This window comes from Apium graveolens, chromosome 6 (genome assembly GCF_009905375.1).
Source record: "Apium graveolens cultivar Ventura chromosome 6, ASM990537v1, whole genome shotgun sequence".
NCBI lineage: Eukaryota > Viridiplantae > Streptophyta > Magnoliopsida > Apiales > Apiaceae > Apium > Apium graveolens.
The window spans coordinates 76,584,418-76,602,686 of record NC_133652.1 but is presented as its reverse complement, the minus strand read 5'-3'; the positions used below and the strand labels follow the sequence as shown (position 1 = coordinate 76,602,686).

General features: G+C 42.6%; 4 protein-coding genes across 6 annotated transcripts; all 4 read right to left on the bottom strand.

The window, feature by feature from the left end:
• Nucleotides 1-614: 614 nt before the first annotated feature.
• On the bottom strand, nt 615-3,050 carry LOC141663767 (uncharacterized). Of its 3 annotated transcripts, none has more exons than XM_074469578.1 (8): nt 2,546-3,050; nt 2,281-2,445; nt 2,054-2,119; nt 1,856-1,924; nt 1,681-1,776; nt 1,432-1,596; nt 1,228-1,329; nt 615-1,037 (listed from the first exon to the last, which is right to left on the bottom strand). In XM_074469578.1, the coding sequence occupies exons 1-7, from the start codon at nt 2,951-2,953 to the stop codon at nt 1,243-1,245; spliced, it is 1,056 nt and encodes a 351-aa protein (XP_074325679.1). In that variant the 5' UTR covers nt 2,954-3,050; the 3' UTR covers nt 615-1,037; nt 1,228-1,242. The 3 variants fall into 3 exon arrangements, with proteins under 3 accessions (XP_074325679.1, XP_074325680.1, XP_074325682.1); XM_074469579.1 differs by having other exon boundaries at nt 2,281-2,442; XM_074469581.1 differs by lacking the exon at nt 615-1,037 and having other exon boundaries at nt 1,228-1,361.
• Nucleotides 3,051-10,194: 7,144 nt separating this feature from the next.
• Nucleotides 10,195-10,656, bottom strand: LOC141665249 (uncharacterized). The gene has a single exon (XM_074471228.1). The coding sequence runs from the start codon at nt 10,654-10,656 to the stop codon at nt 10,195-10,197; it is 462 nt and encodes a 153-aa protein (XP_074327329.1).
• A 3,279-nt stretch (nt 10,657-13,935) lies between these two features.
• On the bottom strand, nt 13,936-14,382 carry LOC141665248 (uncharacterized). The gene has a single exon (XM_074471227.1). The coding sequence runs from the start codon at nt 14,380-14,382 to the stop codon at nt 13,936-13,938; it is 447 nt and encodes a 148-aa protein (XP_074327328.1).
• Nucleotides 14,383-14,502: 120 nt separating this feature from the next.
• Nucleotides 14,503-15,531, bottom strand: LOC141665247 (uncharacterized). The gene is made up of 2 exons (XM_074471226.1): nt 14,905-15,531; nt 14,503-14,850 (listed from the first exon to the last, which is right to left on the bottom strand). Exons 1-2 carry the CDS (start codon nt 15,529-15,531, stop codon nt 14,503-14,505), a joined length of 975 nt encoding a protein of 324 aa, XP_074327327.1.
• Nucleotides 15,532-18,269: the final 2,738 nt, after the last annotated feature.

Below are 18,269 nucleotides of genomic sequence, written 5' to 3'. Positions count from 1 at the left end.
AAAAGTAATAAAAATATAGTTACTTGTTACTACTTTCTCTTATGTCTTGAGTTATATTAATTCGTTAGTTTAAATTATTATTTATAACAATAAGCACTTTTTAATCAAAATTATTGTGTAATTTGTCAACTAACAGGTCATTTTAAAAGTGTCATGAAATTAACATTTATCCTCAGTAATAATACATTTTTGGAGAATTTGAACCCGAATATTTATCTTAAACCGAGCTCTTATAAATGTCATGTAAATAATAGTTCTAAAATATTAAACTGTTATATCATCCAAACATAATCTTAGACTTTTTAAAAAATAATCCAAGTTATTCACAAGCTTATTTAACAAAAGAAGACACATTATTCACGAGATTCCTTATCAGATGCTTTCATGCCGAAAACCAATGTTTAATAAATAAAGAAAAATGACCAAAATTATAAACAATTAATAAAAAAAGTTGAAAAGAATGAAGATTCCATTGTACATATACATGAAGCACGTAGACACGGAATCTCATGAACAAAAGCTCCACAATCCAAATCAGTCAGTAGTCATATCACTAACAATATAAAAGAGAGACAAAGATATTATGGTAAAGAAACAGTACTACAATGATAACAGAATAGAACTGTAACAATAATTAGAAAGACATTAGATAACAATAAACAATACTCAAGGTTTATATGATCATCATGATACATAACATACAAGTTACAACAAAATAAAGAAGCTAGGTCTAGGAATTGTGCTCCATGCAGATGTTGATAGAGTGAGTCAAATAAATGGGACAAGCTAGCTAGGAACCAACACAGAAACAAGAACCAAGGCATCTTCAAAAGATTTAGGGTTTTATTCGGTCGGTCATATATTTGTCCATGTCCCATTTTCTTTGTCCTCTTTTAACTCCCTTTGCATTCTTATCCACTAACTAGTCTTTATGATTTTAGATAGGCTAGCTTCCATCATCATATATGCCCCCTTCATTTATTCTTACGTAGAGCTGGCTTGCATGAGTTTTAAGGTGATGCCAGTACTCTTCTCCTCTGAAATAGTTGATACCAAAAGAATTTTTAAAGACTAGATGAGACTTTAGATGTAAAATTTCACTAAATTTTTCGACTTAGCCGAGGCTTCAGCCTAAGTTTGCCTGTCAGCCCTGCTTGGTTCCTCCAATGTGTGTATTTATTTAAGTTTAGAATAATGTAATTTCGAGAAAGTTAGAGTGATGCTTACCAGGACATGATGGTTCTAGTTCAAATGATAAGAAGACAAGTTGTTGGTGAAACCGGAATGATTAATAATCTTCTGTCTATTTTCATCAACGTCCCATAATAGCTGTATATTATAGATTATTCTGGAATTAAAAACTACCAAACATACTTGTCAAATATGTAGTTAAGTAATTAAGTGGATAATATTTAGAAGACAGACTGCTACCTGAGGTTGAGACATGATATTTGACATCTGAACCTGTTGAAGTTGATGTAAAGTTGAAGTGTCCATAAGAGAATAGCCACCAGATGTAGAGTTAAACATGTTAGTGGCCTGAGTATGGGTTTGTTGTTGCACATCTACCCTCTGGGTTGCTTCCAAGCTACTACTCTGAATAATTTTATTTTCATGTAATTAGCACAAAACTAACTTAATCTTTAAGTACAAAAACAAATGCATGCATAAATTACTAACCTGGTTTTGTACTTCTGGTTTGACCATGAATGCATCCAAGTCCACTCCAAAATCATAGAGCGTGGGATTTACAGAAGCAATTTTCATCGAAAGGAACTGTCGAAAAACATTGTTAGTACTTCTATAAAAACTAACAGAACTGTTAGAAAAAAGAGAGTGTGTTTTGGATAGTTACCTCAACTTGGTTTTGCAAGGACTGCACATAGTTAATAATCTCATCCAACATTAGAGCTTTGCCGGTTACCTAAATATTTGTTGCAAAAAAAAGTCAGATAATATTTTTTAAAAAAAATCCTTCTAAAAGTAAAAGAAAAAGAAAAAAAAAACGAGAAATCTTGAAATAAAATGCAAATTAATATAAAACATGTTTCACCTTGTCACAACCAGGTACAAGAGCTTGCAATAGCTTCATCCTCTCACTAATCTTCTCTCTCCTGACCTGAAAGAGAGTAACTAATAATTCAAAAATCATAGAGATAATTAACAGACAAAGAGACATGAACAACAGTTGGTTCTAGAACAGGGCCCAATTAATTAAGAAGTGTTTTGTAAAATATACCAAAATTGATAATAATGAGAGATTAACAGTAAAATGTGTACCCTTTCAGCTAGACTGTGACTATCTGTAGCTTGGCCCCTCCTTGCTCTTACATGAATGTATCCAGTAGGAGGTTCATTTTTCTCTATTTCTTCACCATTCTTCTTCTTTTCATCATCCCCTGATCTTCTACTAGCACTTTCCTTCCTCTGTTTCTTGCATTTCTGCTGCACATTAACAAGAAATACCGAATTTAGCAACGAAGAACGTTCCGAATATAACACAAGAATTTAAGTAACTGGTAATCATTAATCATAAGTTCAATACCTTGGAGTGAGATTCTTCAAAGTTGTTCTTTCTCTTGTCCATGAGATCAATAACTTGTTTTTGAGGCAGAGCAGTTACTGCAGATGAACTAGAATTGTTACTGCAGGTGCTAAGTTTTGTGGTACTAGTAGTAACAGTACTTATATTCACAGAGGAAGAATTGTCCACCATTGGATCAGGGTGATCACTTAATGGATGGTGATGATGAGATGAAAGACAGGGACTGTAATTATTGTGGATGGATTGGTCTAAAAAGGAAGACAGATTAGTACTATGGTGATAATTAGTAATAGTAGCTAGAGAAGGATTGGCAGGAGGACTAGTGGCTGTGTTTGGAAACAAGAAGAGGGATGATGGTGAAGAGTCAACAAGAAATGGATGGTGTTTATCATATGAAAAAGCTGCCATTGTAGATATAACTTTATTAGAGAAGAGACACAGAGAGAGTAATTTTATGGTGATAGTATATGGTTGAGCAAATGTGGGTCTGAGCAAAATCTTAAAGATGATCAGCTTATATTTATAGGTAAGTTTGCTGCTTCATGTAACATGTATACATAAGGGGAGGGTTAGAGGGTGCCCTTGCAATTATTAATATTATTCTTTGAAAAATGATGATGCAGTACATTTATCATGTATGAACATATTCATACAAATAAATACATGTTAATGTTGTACATAACCATATATGTATGTGCTGCCAATTGGAAGATGATCCAGAATATAGGGTACTGCATAAGATTTATAGTGAATATTTAGTAATTCCTAGATTAAATTTAGCAAATTTGAATTCCTAGATTAAAATGAAAAATACATAACAAGTTTTGTTGTGCTTGATACACTTGATAAAAAATAATATTTTCCAAGAATCTAATTATATTGCATGGAATGTTCGACGAGCCCGATCCCTAGCATGTGTGTATTTGAGAGAAATTATTGAGCATATTATTTCCGGACCGTTGGATCAACGTTCCAACTGCTTGGATTTAATAAAAATATCTTCACATCTTCCATTAGCGGCGAAATAATTTTGTGAAAAAAAAGCGTGAAAAGGAAAAATATTTCTTTTTATTTTTCGGCAAGAAAAAGCAGAAAGGTAAAGAAATTTCATAAGTCATGGTCATTGAAATATTAACTTAAAAATTATGGAGGGCGTGTTAAATAAACGATGCGGCATAAGATATATGCATCACTTGAAGATTAAATGGACTCGTAACTGATGAGAATATGAACTAGAATACACCGCGTAACAAACGTTTGGACTCTCCGGTATAAAACATGCATAAGCATATATACTTCCATCCCATACCCTATATAAATGTGCACAAACATATAACTGTTGAGAAATAATCAAGTCTGAGAGTTTACTACAATAGTAAGTCATAGAGAGAGTGCATAACTACACACAGGGAGAGGAAAGTTCCGAAATGAGGTTTGATAGGGATAGACGAGTGCATTACAATATATAGATTTTATTGACTGCCAAACAACCAAATTGACAAGTCTTATCATCTTGGTTTTTTATGTCCCAGTGAACACTGTACATGAATAGTATTAGAAGGTGGTACCCTGCGATTAGTAATGTCACGGTTTACGCATACATCCCCCATACTCGTATTATTGCTCATTTTCGTTTTACCCTATTAATTATTTAACCTGTTAAACATTTTATAATTAGTCCGGTAGGATTTGATATATGTGGGTGAGGAATATTGATTTATGTGGGTGAGGAATATGTTGACGGAGGAATCTGTTAACAAGAAAGATTGAGATTTCTCGCCAGAACTAAGATCTGTGACGGTGGTTTTTCGCCGGAAAATCAAGCGGTGTGTGGTGATTTGTGGTTGTTTTAGGCTGAGATTGATCAGAGTAAGTGATGGCTCTCTTATCAGCTCTCAACTTCTTACCCTCTCAATGTATCTACGTACCCTTTATATAGGGATCAAGCCTGACGTAGTTCTTGTAGAACAAGAAATCTAATGGGCTTAGACTTCTTATTCCTAGGCCCGGTAGAAGCCCATCCAAAGTCCATCTTCCACTAGCTTTATGAATGTCCAACTATGAGGCCCAACCGCAAAGGCACAAGGCTCGTCCGTAATCGCAGGACTTCACGGATAATGCATCTCCCTGCGCAAAGATAACACTCTGCTACAACTATTTCCCTTGATTTACGGACGCAGGTATAGCCACGGTTCACCCCAAGTGCCGGACGCATCCCTATCCCCCGAATGAGGATAACCCACCAGATAACAGGACAGGTGATCCCAAGCTCCTAGGTGCAAAGTGCAGGATGACTCCAAAGTTCTCCAACGAGGACACCCGTTGAATACAAGAACAGAGTTACCAAAACACACACCAATGTTAACCCCGCATCCCCAACGAGGACACCCGTTGAATATAGGAGGAGGCCTTCAATCATCAGGCATACACCTGGAGGCCTTCAAGCTTTTCACGGACATCCCCCTCCTTGACCGTTTGAAGGAGGGAATTCTTCAAAGAGTACCTGCAACAAATACGTTAGTAAAAATAATCTCCATTGCTCCTCTCCATGCAAGCTTTGCCCTGAAGTCACCATTAAAAGTGCATTGACCAACCACAGGACGCGTCCTAAGACCCTGGGTGCGTCCTCATCTTTATAAAACCAACCTTGTTTCTTCATCAACCGTTTCCTACAGCATGCCACAGCAACAAGACGCGTCCTAATAGAGACAGGCGCGTCCTCCAACTTCCATTGCCAAAAGACCACATTTGCCAAGTACTTTCACCACTGTTGACGCGTCCAAAATGCTTGGGCGCGTCCTCTCCCAATCATGCACTCCCAAGCTTCGCCATCTCTAGACCATAAAACATCTCCTCAAGCGTAGGCGCGTCCTCGGTGCCTGGACGCATCTTAACCTTCTACAACACAATACCGGGTTTGACCGCACGTAATCCGCATTTGACCCGAGTCAATTCAATGCCAAATTTTGGGTATAACAACTACCCCCCAAATTCCATTTGCAGTTGAAAACAAAATTAGAATTTTTATCCTTAAATCTAAGCAACGAAATTTGGCTCACATGACGCGTCAATTGCTGAGGACGCGCCTTACCTTCACTCTGTACTTGCGGCATATAGCGGTCCTCCACGTCAGCTATCCCTTCCTCTATAAATACCGAAAGAGGGAACTCCCACCGTCATTTTTATCCTTCTCCCTCTCAAAAAACCACCCTCGCCGTCGCCTCTAACCTTCAAGTTCAAAACTCCAACGATTCAGCCGGCCATTTCCTGATTTCTTTAGCTCAATCCAACCGTCAACTCACAAGGTACGCATATCTTCTTTTACTTCCTTATTTGGTTGAGTCAATCGATTTTAATGAGCAAGAAACCGTTCGTATGCTTCGTGTTTTCATGCACTGTTCTTCATTTTCGTTGTATTATATATATGTGTATATATAACAAATCTCCATACTTTGCTATTTTGATTCTTGAATTACATGTTCTTAGGGTTTTGTTACATTTTCCCCAAATTGCTAACAGTCGGTTAAAATTCCACCGCACTGCAACCACGTAGGACGCGTCTACCCGTCAGGGCGCGTCTTATATTCCTTCGCTTAAGACGTATGTTTAAGTCGTTTTAACTAGAGGTCACATAGGGACAATACTTTACTAGGACACGTCATCGCAGTGTATCCCATGCGGTAGATTCTTAGGACGCGTTCTCACATGTTTACAATATCTTCCTTCTTCTTTTTTCTTTTTATGTGGAGGCGTCCTCAAATTTTTCTTCCTACTTTTGCAGCTGGAGGACGCGTCTTCTTCATCACCTTTCCATCCATTCAAAGTACTCAACAAACGCCTTGGGATTTATTCCCCACACTTGATCTCTTTCATACCCGACTTCCCTGAATCTCATAGGACGAGTTCCTTCCTTAAGAAAGAAAGACGTGTCTTTGAATCTCTCAACTCAAAGACTTTTACAATGTCCGACTCCAGTTCCGATTCCATGGATCACGTCCCCATAAGCTCAAGAATGAAAAAGAAAGGACTCAAACGCAAAAGAACTCCAATTCTACATGTTAGGGCCGCCATCGAAGATTGGACGAATGATGAGATTATACCCACCACAAGCCAACTGCCTCAACATATGACTGTTTCAGACGAGGACGCGTCCCCTTCTAAGGACGCGTCAGCTTCACAGGGTGCGGCTCCTTCTCAGGACGCGTTTCCTTTCAGCGTAAATGAGTTTGAAAAAAGAAATCCCGATCCTGAAAAGTATCCTGTGTCTCCTCAAAAATCCGACTCACCCCTCGAACACTGGGAACCCTTGGACGTCAAAGTGGATTGTGACTGGACCAAGCTTGATGCTTTAACTGAGGCAGAGAAAAACGCCAGGAGGAAGAAATAAGGCAAGCTAGCCTGTGTAGCCCTCGACTCCACTGAAACAAACTTGGAGATCCAGTGACACATGAAATATAATGACATGGAGGGCATCTAGGCGCGCCCTCTTCGGACCATGAGGCCACACATCTTCAACATTGGGAACCAAAGGATCCCTAGAATGGTGCTCACACCAAAATTGATTTCTCTAGGCGTGGGGCCGCCCTTGCACCCATACATCAAAAAGATCTTGAAGTGGTATGACGTTGCCCCGGTTCAATTGTCTCCAAACTCGTACAAACTAGCTTGGGCTTTGTACATGATGTACCACAATCTCGGACTGGGCGCGCCCTCAATGAAGGAATTCAGCTTTTTTTACAGTATAAGAAAATCAATTCCTGGTTATCATTTCTTTGTAGTCAACAAGTGGCTGAATAACAAGGAGTTCAATGAAGGCAAGATCAGCCACGAGAGGGATTGGAAGGAACCTTTCTTCTATGTCTATGATGTCAAGAGATCCCGAGTTCATTTCAACCTAGAACCAAGTAAGTGATTCCCAAAACATGTCCTAATATGCTCGATGCGTCTCTTACCATGGACGCGTCCTGCTTTTCCAAAAAAAAAATTCTTTAACAAGTCATTATTAGTTTTTACCTCTAGACAAAAGAGTTCAAAAGGAATTAACATGGAAAAGAAAAAAGAGAGCAAATAAAGTTCTTCTGTATACAGAGAAGCACTTCAACCTCAAGGACATGATCACAGAAGACAACCTCAAACTGGTGGGCGCGTTATCTGCCCGGGTTGGCTCTATCTGCAAGTTTCCTGAATTTCATAATGGCAAACCTGTTCTCACAGCCTCAAAAAAAGCCAGGGGCCTTAGCGCCGCAAAAGTGGTCGAGATTGACATTAGTAAGCAATTCAACTTAGAACAAGGTAAGTTTATATGAGAGAGGACGCGTCATACTTTTTGGACGCGTCCAAAGCTACAGAATTAGCTCCTCATTCTAAAAATATCAATTTACCTAAATCTGTAGGGCGCGTCATGATTCTTTGACGCGTCATGCTAACGTTTGTCTTTCCTTTTGTACCCAAAACTTAATAATTTTTACGGGTGTTTCCTGCACACATATCTCTGTTTTGGACGCGTCTTACTCTCAAGGCGAGTCTTGTTCCAGTCATTTGGGACTTGCACTATTTTCCCATGACTTATACTTCTCCCATAACTCACGTTATAGTCAGTATGTCCTTAGGTAGGGCGCGTAATATACTTAGGACGCGTCATCCTTCCCGTACTTGACACATACACGCATTATTCATGTCTCATATACCTTCCCTGACATATCTTCATGCATTTACATGTTTTTACATACGTTTTACTTGACATCTTTTCATGCACTTACGTGTCTTTAACTGCATGCATGTAAAATCTTTATATTATAATATGGGCGCGTCATGTTATCTGGATGCGTCTTCTTTATTCAACTAACACCTTTCCATATTTATATCACAGATATGGCCTCTCTTCCAAAAGGATTTGCTATTGGAGCTTCCAAAAAGCTAATGGCCAGAAAACAGGCCCCTGCAAAGTCTGATCCAAAGGTCAAAGACCCCACTCCTGCTGTAACTCCTTCTCCTCCACCAAAAATAATTGACACTACTGTGCTTGACATCCCTGAGAAGGAGGAGGACGCGCCCTCAAAACGTCAGAAAGTAGTGCCAGATGATCAATCTTTTGTGCTTCGATATCTTGGCGCGTCCTCAGCCGGCGACTTCAATGAAGACGAAGTTAGAGGCTGGACTTTCAGGACAGAGAAATAGACAGAGGATGCTATGGTGAGGGCTGCAGCTGAGCTTCACTTGCATGCCAGGAAAAGTGCTAATATGTCTTCAAGGCTCAGGGCGTGTCTTGCTGCCACCGACACTGCAAAGAACCAAGCTGAAGATAAGATAAAATCTCTGGAAAAGTACATTAATCTGCTTGTCCAAGAAAAGGATGCTGAGATCAAATGCCTGGAGGAGGAGAAGACGCGTCTTGAGGGGGAGAAAGCCGTGTTGGAAGGTAGTATTTCCTCTATGGATAAAACAATAGAGAGTGTTATCACTCTGAATTCTACCATGCAGCTGGAGCTTGACACTCTAAACAATGACAGACTGCATGGGTGGAGAGAGGAGAAAAAACTAATTTATCAGAATGGCTTCGCAGCTGGGTTTGAAGAGTGGTTCTCTGGGTTTATTGTAAATGACCCAGAGTATACTTTTTCAAAGTTCGATGCAGTCACCCAGATTTGGGTCAACGATTTCAGAGTCGAGCCTGCAGATTCTATCAAAAGCAAGAGAATTTTCCTGGGCTTGGAGGAAGAGGACGCGTCCCCTGCCCCTACTCCGCTTCAGACTCAACCTTCTCCTGCAGACAACCAAGACAAGCCTCAGGACGCGCCTCCTGCCTAGGACGCGTCCTATGTTTATTTATGGAGTTTTTTACCTGAACTATTTAAGGGTGCCGGCCCCTTGAAGCCTTGCAAATTGTAATGATTACTTTTGAACTCCTTTTGCTTGCACATTTTCATGACATTTCTCTTTAATTTGCCTCTGCATATCTTTTTCTTGATCAACTCTGCTTTGTCATAAAGATGGGCGGGTCCTATGGAGGACGCATCGCCTTTTAAACATTGTCGTTATCTCTACTGTCACACATCAAGTAGGTGTTATTAATGGGCGCGTCCTTTCTGTTTGGACGCGTCTGTGTAGAATTGTCTGGATAGTGTATGATATCATGCTACACTTGGGCACTTAGATAAGATACAGAGTGCTGGGGGCGCGTCCTCAGCAAGGACGCGTCTTCCCTTTAATTATGTTTTGTAAAAATTGAAGAAACATAAAACTGTTGGAGCATCTATCAAGATAACTTGGGCGTGTCCTTGGAAATAGTACGCGTCTCAGTTCCAATTTTACTTGAATTTTATTGTTCCTTTTAACATCTGCACAGAACTATCACTCAGGGCGCGCCCTATGGCTTGGACGCGTTATGCAACCAATCAAATTAACAAGCAAATAACTTTTGGAAAATTTCAAAGTTTTCATTAATAATGCGCTCTGGTGTCAAAACTGCACCAGTCCCACGGCTAATATGCTCTGTGGGGAAATTATTTCAAAAAAATGACCCTTCAACTAGTTCCAAGATAAGTAGTACATGCACTACCCCCCTAGGCTAGGAGGAATTTATTTAATTCTAGTCTATAGTCCGGGCATAGCCCTAAGTAAAAAGATATGTAAGGGGCCAAAGCCGCGCCTTACTGATAATACTTCCGGAGATGTTCCGCGTTCCAAGCTCGCGAAACCAGCTTCCCTTCCATGTCCTCAAGGTGATAAGTCCCTTTCCACAAGATGGCTTTTATCTTGTATGACCCTTCCCAATTAGCTCCAAATACTCCATGCTGGGGATTCTTCGTGTTCAGCATCACCTTCCTCAGCACCAAATCCCCTAACTTCAGCAAATGTCCCTTTACCTTCTTGTTATAATACCTTGTGGCACGTTGCTGATACGCCGTGAGCCTCAGCTGAGAATTTTCCCTTGTTTCTTCCAAGAGATCCAAATAAATCCTTTGACTGACCTCTGCATCTTCTTCCGTGTAACGATCTCTGCGAAGCGATCCTGAACCAACTTCCACGGGAACCATAACTTCATAGCCGTAAGTCAGCATAAATGGAGTTTCTCCCGTAGTAGATCGTGGAGTAGTATTATAGGACCACATCACTTTTGGGAGTTCTTTAGGCCAATTCCCTTTGCGCTCTTCCAGCTTTGCTTTGAGGGTATGCTTTATTATTTTATTCACAGCTTCTGTCAGCCCATTGCTTTGAGGATGATAGACCGCTGCAAACTCCTTCCTAATTTTCAATTCCTCACATAGTTGTCACAACTCCTTGCTGTCAAATTGCTTTCCGTTGTCAGATATAAGCTTGTAAGGGATGCCAAACCTGCACACGATGCAGTTGAAAACAAAATCTCTGATTTTCTTTGCGGTGATAGTAGCCAATGGCATAGCTTCCGCCCATTTGGTAAGGTAATCAACCGCAACCACTGCATATTTGACATCCCCTTTAGCTTTAGGTAATTCTCCGATAAGATCAATTCCCCACATGGTGAACGGCCACGAGCTTACCATAGGCGTTAAGAGCGTCACCGGCATAGACGAGTAGTTTGCAAAGCGCTGATAGCGATCGCATGCCCTGACAAAATTTGTAGCATCCTCTTTCATTGTAGGCCAATAGTACCCTTGGCACAAAACTTTCATCGCCAACGAGCTACCCCCCGAGTGATTGCCACAGATTCCCTTATGTACTTCCCTTAAGATGTAATTTCCTTCTTCTTCGTCAACACATCTAAGCAGCGGTTGATTGAACCCTCTCTTGTACAGAACTTCGTCGTATATCACATATCTTGCATCCTGATAGCGGAGTCGACGAGCCTTAAACTTATCCTCGGGGAGTGTCCCCTTGTGAATGTAGGCAAGAATGAGCGTCATCCATGTTTCCTTGGGAGACCCATCCACTTGCATAACCTCTATCTCTAGGATACTAGGAATCTCATGGATCTCAAGAGGTATGGATCCTAACAACACAGCCTCTTGTTGCGACCCCATTTTTGCTAGAGCATCCGTGTTACTGTTCTTCTCCCGCGACATACATTCTAACCTAACTTCTTTGAACATTCCAATCAGGCGCTGCGTGCATCTCAAGTATAATTCTGTTTGTGGGCCTCGCGCTTGAAATCCCCCGTTCACCTGATTCACCACCAGCTCTGAGTCACTCCTCGCAATTAGGTTTCTCACCCCCATTTCCAAAGTGATCTTTAGGCCATTAATCAACGCTTCATACTCCGCATCATTATTTGTTGCATAAAACTTGAAATGAATTGCGCTCATCAGATGATGGCCTTCTGGAGACACGAGTACTATACCCGCACCTGCTCCTCCATTGTTAACTGCCCCATCAACATGTAAGATCCATCAGGGATGTGGAAACTCCTCCAAAGACTCCTCAACATAAGGTGGACGTAGCATCACCAAAGCTTTGTCATCAACTTCAGAATCAAATTCCAACAAGAAATCAGCTTAGGCCTGCTCTTTAATCGCTGTCCAGGGCACATATTCCAAATCAAACTGTCCCAACTCCATAACCCACTTCAGCATTCATCCCGATGACTCTGGTTTATGAAGGACTTGTCATAGCGGGTATGTCGTACGGACTTCAACTCTATGGGCCTGGAAATACGGTCGTAATTTTCTTGATGCAAGAATCAAGGCATAAACCAGCTTTTCCATGCTTGTGTAGCGAGTCTCAGCATTGTGCAACCGCTTGCTCACATAATACACTGGTGACTGCTGCCCATCTTCCTCTCTTACCAGAACTACATTGATTGAATACTCAGACACTGTAAGGTACAGTATTAGAGATTCTCCATCCAATGGTTTTGATAACCTGGGAGGGTTCCCCAGTTGTTCTTTGATCTTTCTAAAGGCCTCTTCACATTCTGGTATCCATATGAAGTCCTTCCCTGCCAGCTTGATAGTTTTGAAGAATTCCTTGCATCTATCGGACGACTTGGAAACAAATCGATTTAGCGCGACAATCCTCCCAGTTAAACTCTGCACCTGTTTTACATTGGTGGGTGACTTCATATCCAACAGTGCATTGATCTTTGCGGGGTTGGCCTCAATTCCCCTATGGTTGACGATGAACCCGAGAAACTTGGCCGACTCCACGCCGAACACATACTTTTGTGGGTTCAACTTCATGCGAAACCTCCTTAAAATGTTAAACATTTCCATCAGGTACTTGATATGGTCATTTGCCACCTTGGACTTTACCATCATATCATCCACATATACCTCCATGGTTCTCCCAATTTGGTTCTTAAACATCATGTTTACCAACCGCTGGTAGGTTGCGCCAGCGAGAATCAAACCAAACTGCATTCCTATATAACAGTATAACCCCCTGTCAGTGATGAAGGATGTATATTATTGATCGGGACCATACATCAGAATTTAATTGTAACCAGAGTACGCATCCATAAAACTCAGCAAGGTATGCCATGCTGTCGCGTCAACCAACTGATCAATTCGTGGGAGCGGGAAGCTATCCTTTGGACAGGCCTTATTGATATCTGTGAAGTCCACACATGTCCTCCATTTCCCGTTCGGCTTTTTCATAAGCACTGGATTTGCAAGCCATTCGGGATAGAAGGATTCTTTGATTAGTCCCACCTCCAACAACCGGTCTACTTCTTCTTTTAATGCTACCGCCCTTTCCCCGCTCACCGGGCGGTGTTTTTGACGTATGCCCGTACAATTTGGGAAGATATACAACCGGTGACACATTACTCCTGGGTCGATTCCCACCATGTATGAATGACTCCATGCGAAGACATCAAGATTTGCAAGTAAGAAGCGGGTGAGACTTCCCCTCATTCCATCACCTAACTGGGATCCTACCTTCAGAACTTTGTTCGGGTCATCTTTATCGACCAGAATAGATATTGTGTCCTCGGCCGGTCCCGTCTTTTCGGCGGGCATAGGGATCGTGGGATCCAAATCGAAATCAAAGTCTCGGGGGTCCTCGACTTCCACTCTTGCATCTGGGGGTACGTCCCCATGAGTGCGAGCATCTACCTCAGGACAAGGCATGGTTTTGTGCAACACAGGTGAAGAGGATGCGTCCTCATTTGGAGGAGCATCAACCTCAATTCCATTTTTACTCTTCCAGGGCACGTCCTCTTTTTGAGGAGCATCCACCTTGAAGTTATTTTCGAGACCTTGCAAAATCTCACTTTTTCCTTCCAATTTTTCCCCATTAACCTCCTTCTGCATGATCTCCTCTGCATGGTTCACCACAACCTCTTCCATGCTGCGTATCCTCGAAACATTTCCCAGCGTCAAAACAGAGTGCCCGGTGACATAGGTTTCTTCCCCCTCGGGGCCTTCTACAAAATAGTGGGCATGAACCTCTTCACTTGGTTTTGTATGAATGTCCTACGCACCCTCAAATGGAAGACCCTTTCCCTCGTACCTTCTTCTGCGGAATTCTTTAACATCCTTGTGATAGTAGTCGCGTGACTCGTACTGTGATCCTCTCAGACTGCCTACTCCGTTAGGTGTCGGGAACTTTATCATCAAGTGATGTATCGAGGTTATCACCCTGAACGCCCATAACCACGGTCTTCCCACCAACACGTTCTGCGCGGAATCCTGATCCAATACTTTGAAATCTATCATTTGAGTGACAGACAAAGCTCCTTCCCCAAGTATAACCGGAAGCCTTACTGAACCCATAACCCTTACTGCTTCTCCAGTAAAGCCATAGACGTGTGCATCTTCAAAATACATGTCGCTATCCAGGAAACCCAATTTTTTGTACGTGCTGTAATACAGGATGTTCACAGAGCTCCCATTATCCAAGAAGACCCGATGCACGTTCATTGCTCCGATAAGCATAGTTATTACCAGCGCATCATTGTGGGGATGATGTACCCATCTCGACTCTCTCTCCCTGAACGTAATATCAGCTGACTTCCCTTTGAATACTTTTGGGGGTCTATCTTACAGACTATGAATGTTGGTGAGCGGAGGATGCCGTGCTTCTCTTGCATTTCTTTCCAATGCTCGATTACTATCACCAACAAATGGGTTTCCTCCAAAAATTGCCCTGATACTACCAGCCCTCTGAAACTTAACCTCCGCTATTTTTTCAACATCTTCCACCCGCGGGGGCTGTCTTTCATCCTTACCCTTGTCATCGCTTCCCCTGCGTCGCTTCACCTTATCAATCCATTCTCCCAGGTACCCAGCCTTGATCAATTCATTACTTTCATCTTTTAGGTGATGAAACTCGTGAGTGTCATGGCCGGTAGACTCATGGTAATCATAATACTTCTTCTTGTCTCTACTCTGCCATGAAGTTAGACGGTCTGGTTTCTTGAAGATTCCTCTATCCTTATTTACCTCAAAGATATGATCAATGGATGCCGCCAGTGGGGTATAATTGCTGACCCTTCTCTTATAGTTCGATGGCGGGCTCCATTCTCTCCGCGTATTCACGGTGTTCACTCTATTAGGGCTTCTGGAATTCTGCCGATAATCTGGGCTCAATGATCTATCTCTTCTCTTGGTTCTCCCCTTGGAGTTATGGGTGTTGTTATTCTTTTTTGTTTCTGCAAGCGACTGTTCAATCGCTTTGAATGATTCCGCCTGCGCAAGCACATCAGCTAACGAGACGGGGTCCTTCCCTTGCAAGTGCTTCCAGAAATCTGTTCCCACACGCAATCCAGCTATAAGAAGTATTTTTAGCGTTTCATCAGTTGCGCCCCTCACCAAAGTGGATTCTGCATTGAACCTTTTGAAGTATGAGGTCAAACTTTCTCCGTCCTTCTGTTTCACATTAGCCAGTGTGGTAACTGGTGGTGTGTACTTCACTGCAGCTTGGAATTGAGTTAAAAACAACATTTTCATCTGTTCCCAGGATATGATCACACCTGGACCAAGTTTCTGGAACCACTGCTGAGCACCTTCTCTAAAAGTGGCCGCCAGGAGATGGCATCGAGCCAAATTAGGTACTTGATATACATCCATCTCATTGTTGAAATGCCCCGGGAATTCCACAGGGTCAGAGTTCCCATGAAAACGCAAGTCATTGGTTGTGTTCCTGTATCCTGCCGGCAATTGCGCCTCCCTCACAACAGCAGCAAAAGGAGAAGGAGCTTGTGCAGTTGCCGATACCCTTCCTCTTTCAAGATGGTTGAGCAACTCTTGAGATCGTTCACATTAAACGTCCCTACTCCAGGAATGGTTTGAACATTAGGCTGTTGGGGTTGCTCTACAATTTATTGTAGTTCCCCTTGATTACCCCCCGGGTGTAGCGGTGGATCTCGCCGCCCCTCGCCCTGCGGCTGCGACTGTGGTATGTCACCATCTTGATTTTGAACGTTTTCCCGCACGCGAGGTTCCCCTTGACCGCGTTGCGGAATTTCATAATTATTTGGCACTCTTACTTGAATTCGCCCGCCATCCTGGTCATGAGGACACGCCTTGGATCCATTACCCGTAGCACTGTGGGAAGCTATAAGAATAACGACATGAGCTTCTTCAGTAGAGGGTGCGCCATCTCTCCTACCATTGTAGGGTGTTCTTCCATATTGGTATCCCATCCTTCCTCGTCCATTCCTCTGATATCCCCGGTAGTAATTCCCGGGCCTTCCTCACGGAGGGGCAGACTCGTGCTCGCGGTGTCGCGCCCTATCATCCCTTTGGAATGTAGGGGGCACACACGTTGTATCACGGGGCCTCGCTTCTCCAGCGTTTCCTTCCTTTTGCCATTCTACCGGCATCATCCTCAAATTGTCATCTTCCAACCTTATGCCAAGCCTTCTTTTCAAGGTTGAAAAATCCCTTCTTTCCTCATCTTGATTCTGAGGGTTCTCCGCACGACGATGTTCGTGCATCATACGCCCACACCTATGTGGGTGTGGCACCACCTGGTTACCAAGGCGAGGCCTTTCCCTACCATCAGTGTCCTCATCGACAAGTTCCACAATAGGCTCTACATCATCAGAATATTCCAAACACCGCGGAGTGATTCGCGAGTTTTCTCCGCTACCCTGGGTATCTCCTTCAACTACCGGCGCTTTCCCCATGGCGTGGCCATGACGGGGAAAACGACGACCTCTCCTCATTCTCCGATGCTCCACCGTATTCAACCTTGAGTGAAAACTATTAAGAGTATCCCTCTACCATATTTCTGGGAACGTAGGGTTCATGGCGAGTGTAGCCCCCCCGCCTTCTCCTTCAGATCTGCGAACTTCCATCAAGATTGTAAGACATCTTTTCCTCCTAAGATTACGATCATAATTAGCAACCCCTCCTTCTAGCGCCAATTTTTTGACGGAGGAATCTGGTAACAACAAAGATTGAGGTTTCTCACCGGAACTAAGATCTGTGACGATGGTTCTTCGCCGGAAAATCAAGCGGTGTGTGGTGGTTTGTGGTTGTTTTAGGATGAGAATGATTAGAGTAAGTGGTGGCTCTCTTATCAGCTCTCAACTTCTTACCCTCTCAATGTACCTACGTACCTTTTATATAGGGATCAAGCCTGACGTAGTTCTTGTGGAACAAGAAATATAATGGGCTTAGACTTCTTATTCCTAGGCTCGGTAGAAGCCCATCCAAAGTCTATCTTCCGCTAGCTTTAGGAATGTCCAACTATGAGGCCCAACCGCAAAGGCCCAAGGCTCGTCCGTAATCGCAGGACTTCACGGATAATGCATCTTCTTGTGTAAGGATAACACTCCGCTACAGCTATTTCCCTTGATTTACGGACGCAGGTATAGCCACGGTTCACCCCAAGTGCCGGACGCATCCCTGTCCCCCGAATGAGGATAACCCACCAGATAACAGGACATGTGATCCCAAGCTCTTAGGTGCAAAGTACAGGATGACTCCAAAGTTCTCCAACGAGGACACCCGTTGAATACAAGAACAGAGTTCCCAAAGCACACACCAATGTTAACCCCGCATCCCCAACGAGGACACCCGTTGAATACAGGAGGAAGCCTTTAATCATCAGGCATACCCCTGGAGGCCTTCAAGCTTTTCACGGACATCCCCCTCCTTGACCGTTTGAAGGAGGGAATTCTTCAAAGAGTACCTGCAACAAATACGTTAGTAAAAACAATCTCCATTGCTCCTCTCCATGCAAGCTTTGCCCTGAAGTCACCATTAAAAGTGTATTGACCAACCACTGGACGTGTCCTAAGACCCTGGGCGCGTCCTCAACTTTATAAAACCAACCTTGTTTCTTCACCAACCGTTTCCTACAGCATGCCACAGCAACAAGACGCGTCCTAATAGAGACAAGCGCGTCCTCCAACTTCCATTGCCAAAAGACAACATTTGCCAAGTACTTTCACCACTGTTGATGCGTCCAAAATGCTTGGGCGCGTCCTCTACCAATCATGCACTCCCAAGCTTCGCCATCTCTAGACCATAAAACATCTCCTGAAACGTAGGCGCGTCCTCGGTGCCTGGACGCGTCTTAACATTCTACAACGCAATACCGGGTTTGACCGCACGTAATCCGCATTTGACCCGAGTCAATTCAATGCTAAATTTTGGGTATAACAGAATATATTATAAACTAGTCAGGTAGGATTTGATTTATGTGAGTGAGAAATATTGTTATTACTGATTTTTCTTACTAAGACATGACGGGAAAGGAAGACATAACACGAGACGGGAAGATGATTGAAGACATGATACTGGACGGAGAACGAGTCATGAGCAACGTGGATGACAAGATGATCTGATAAGCACAA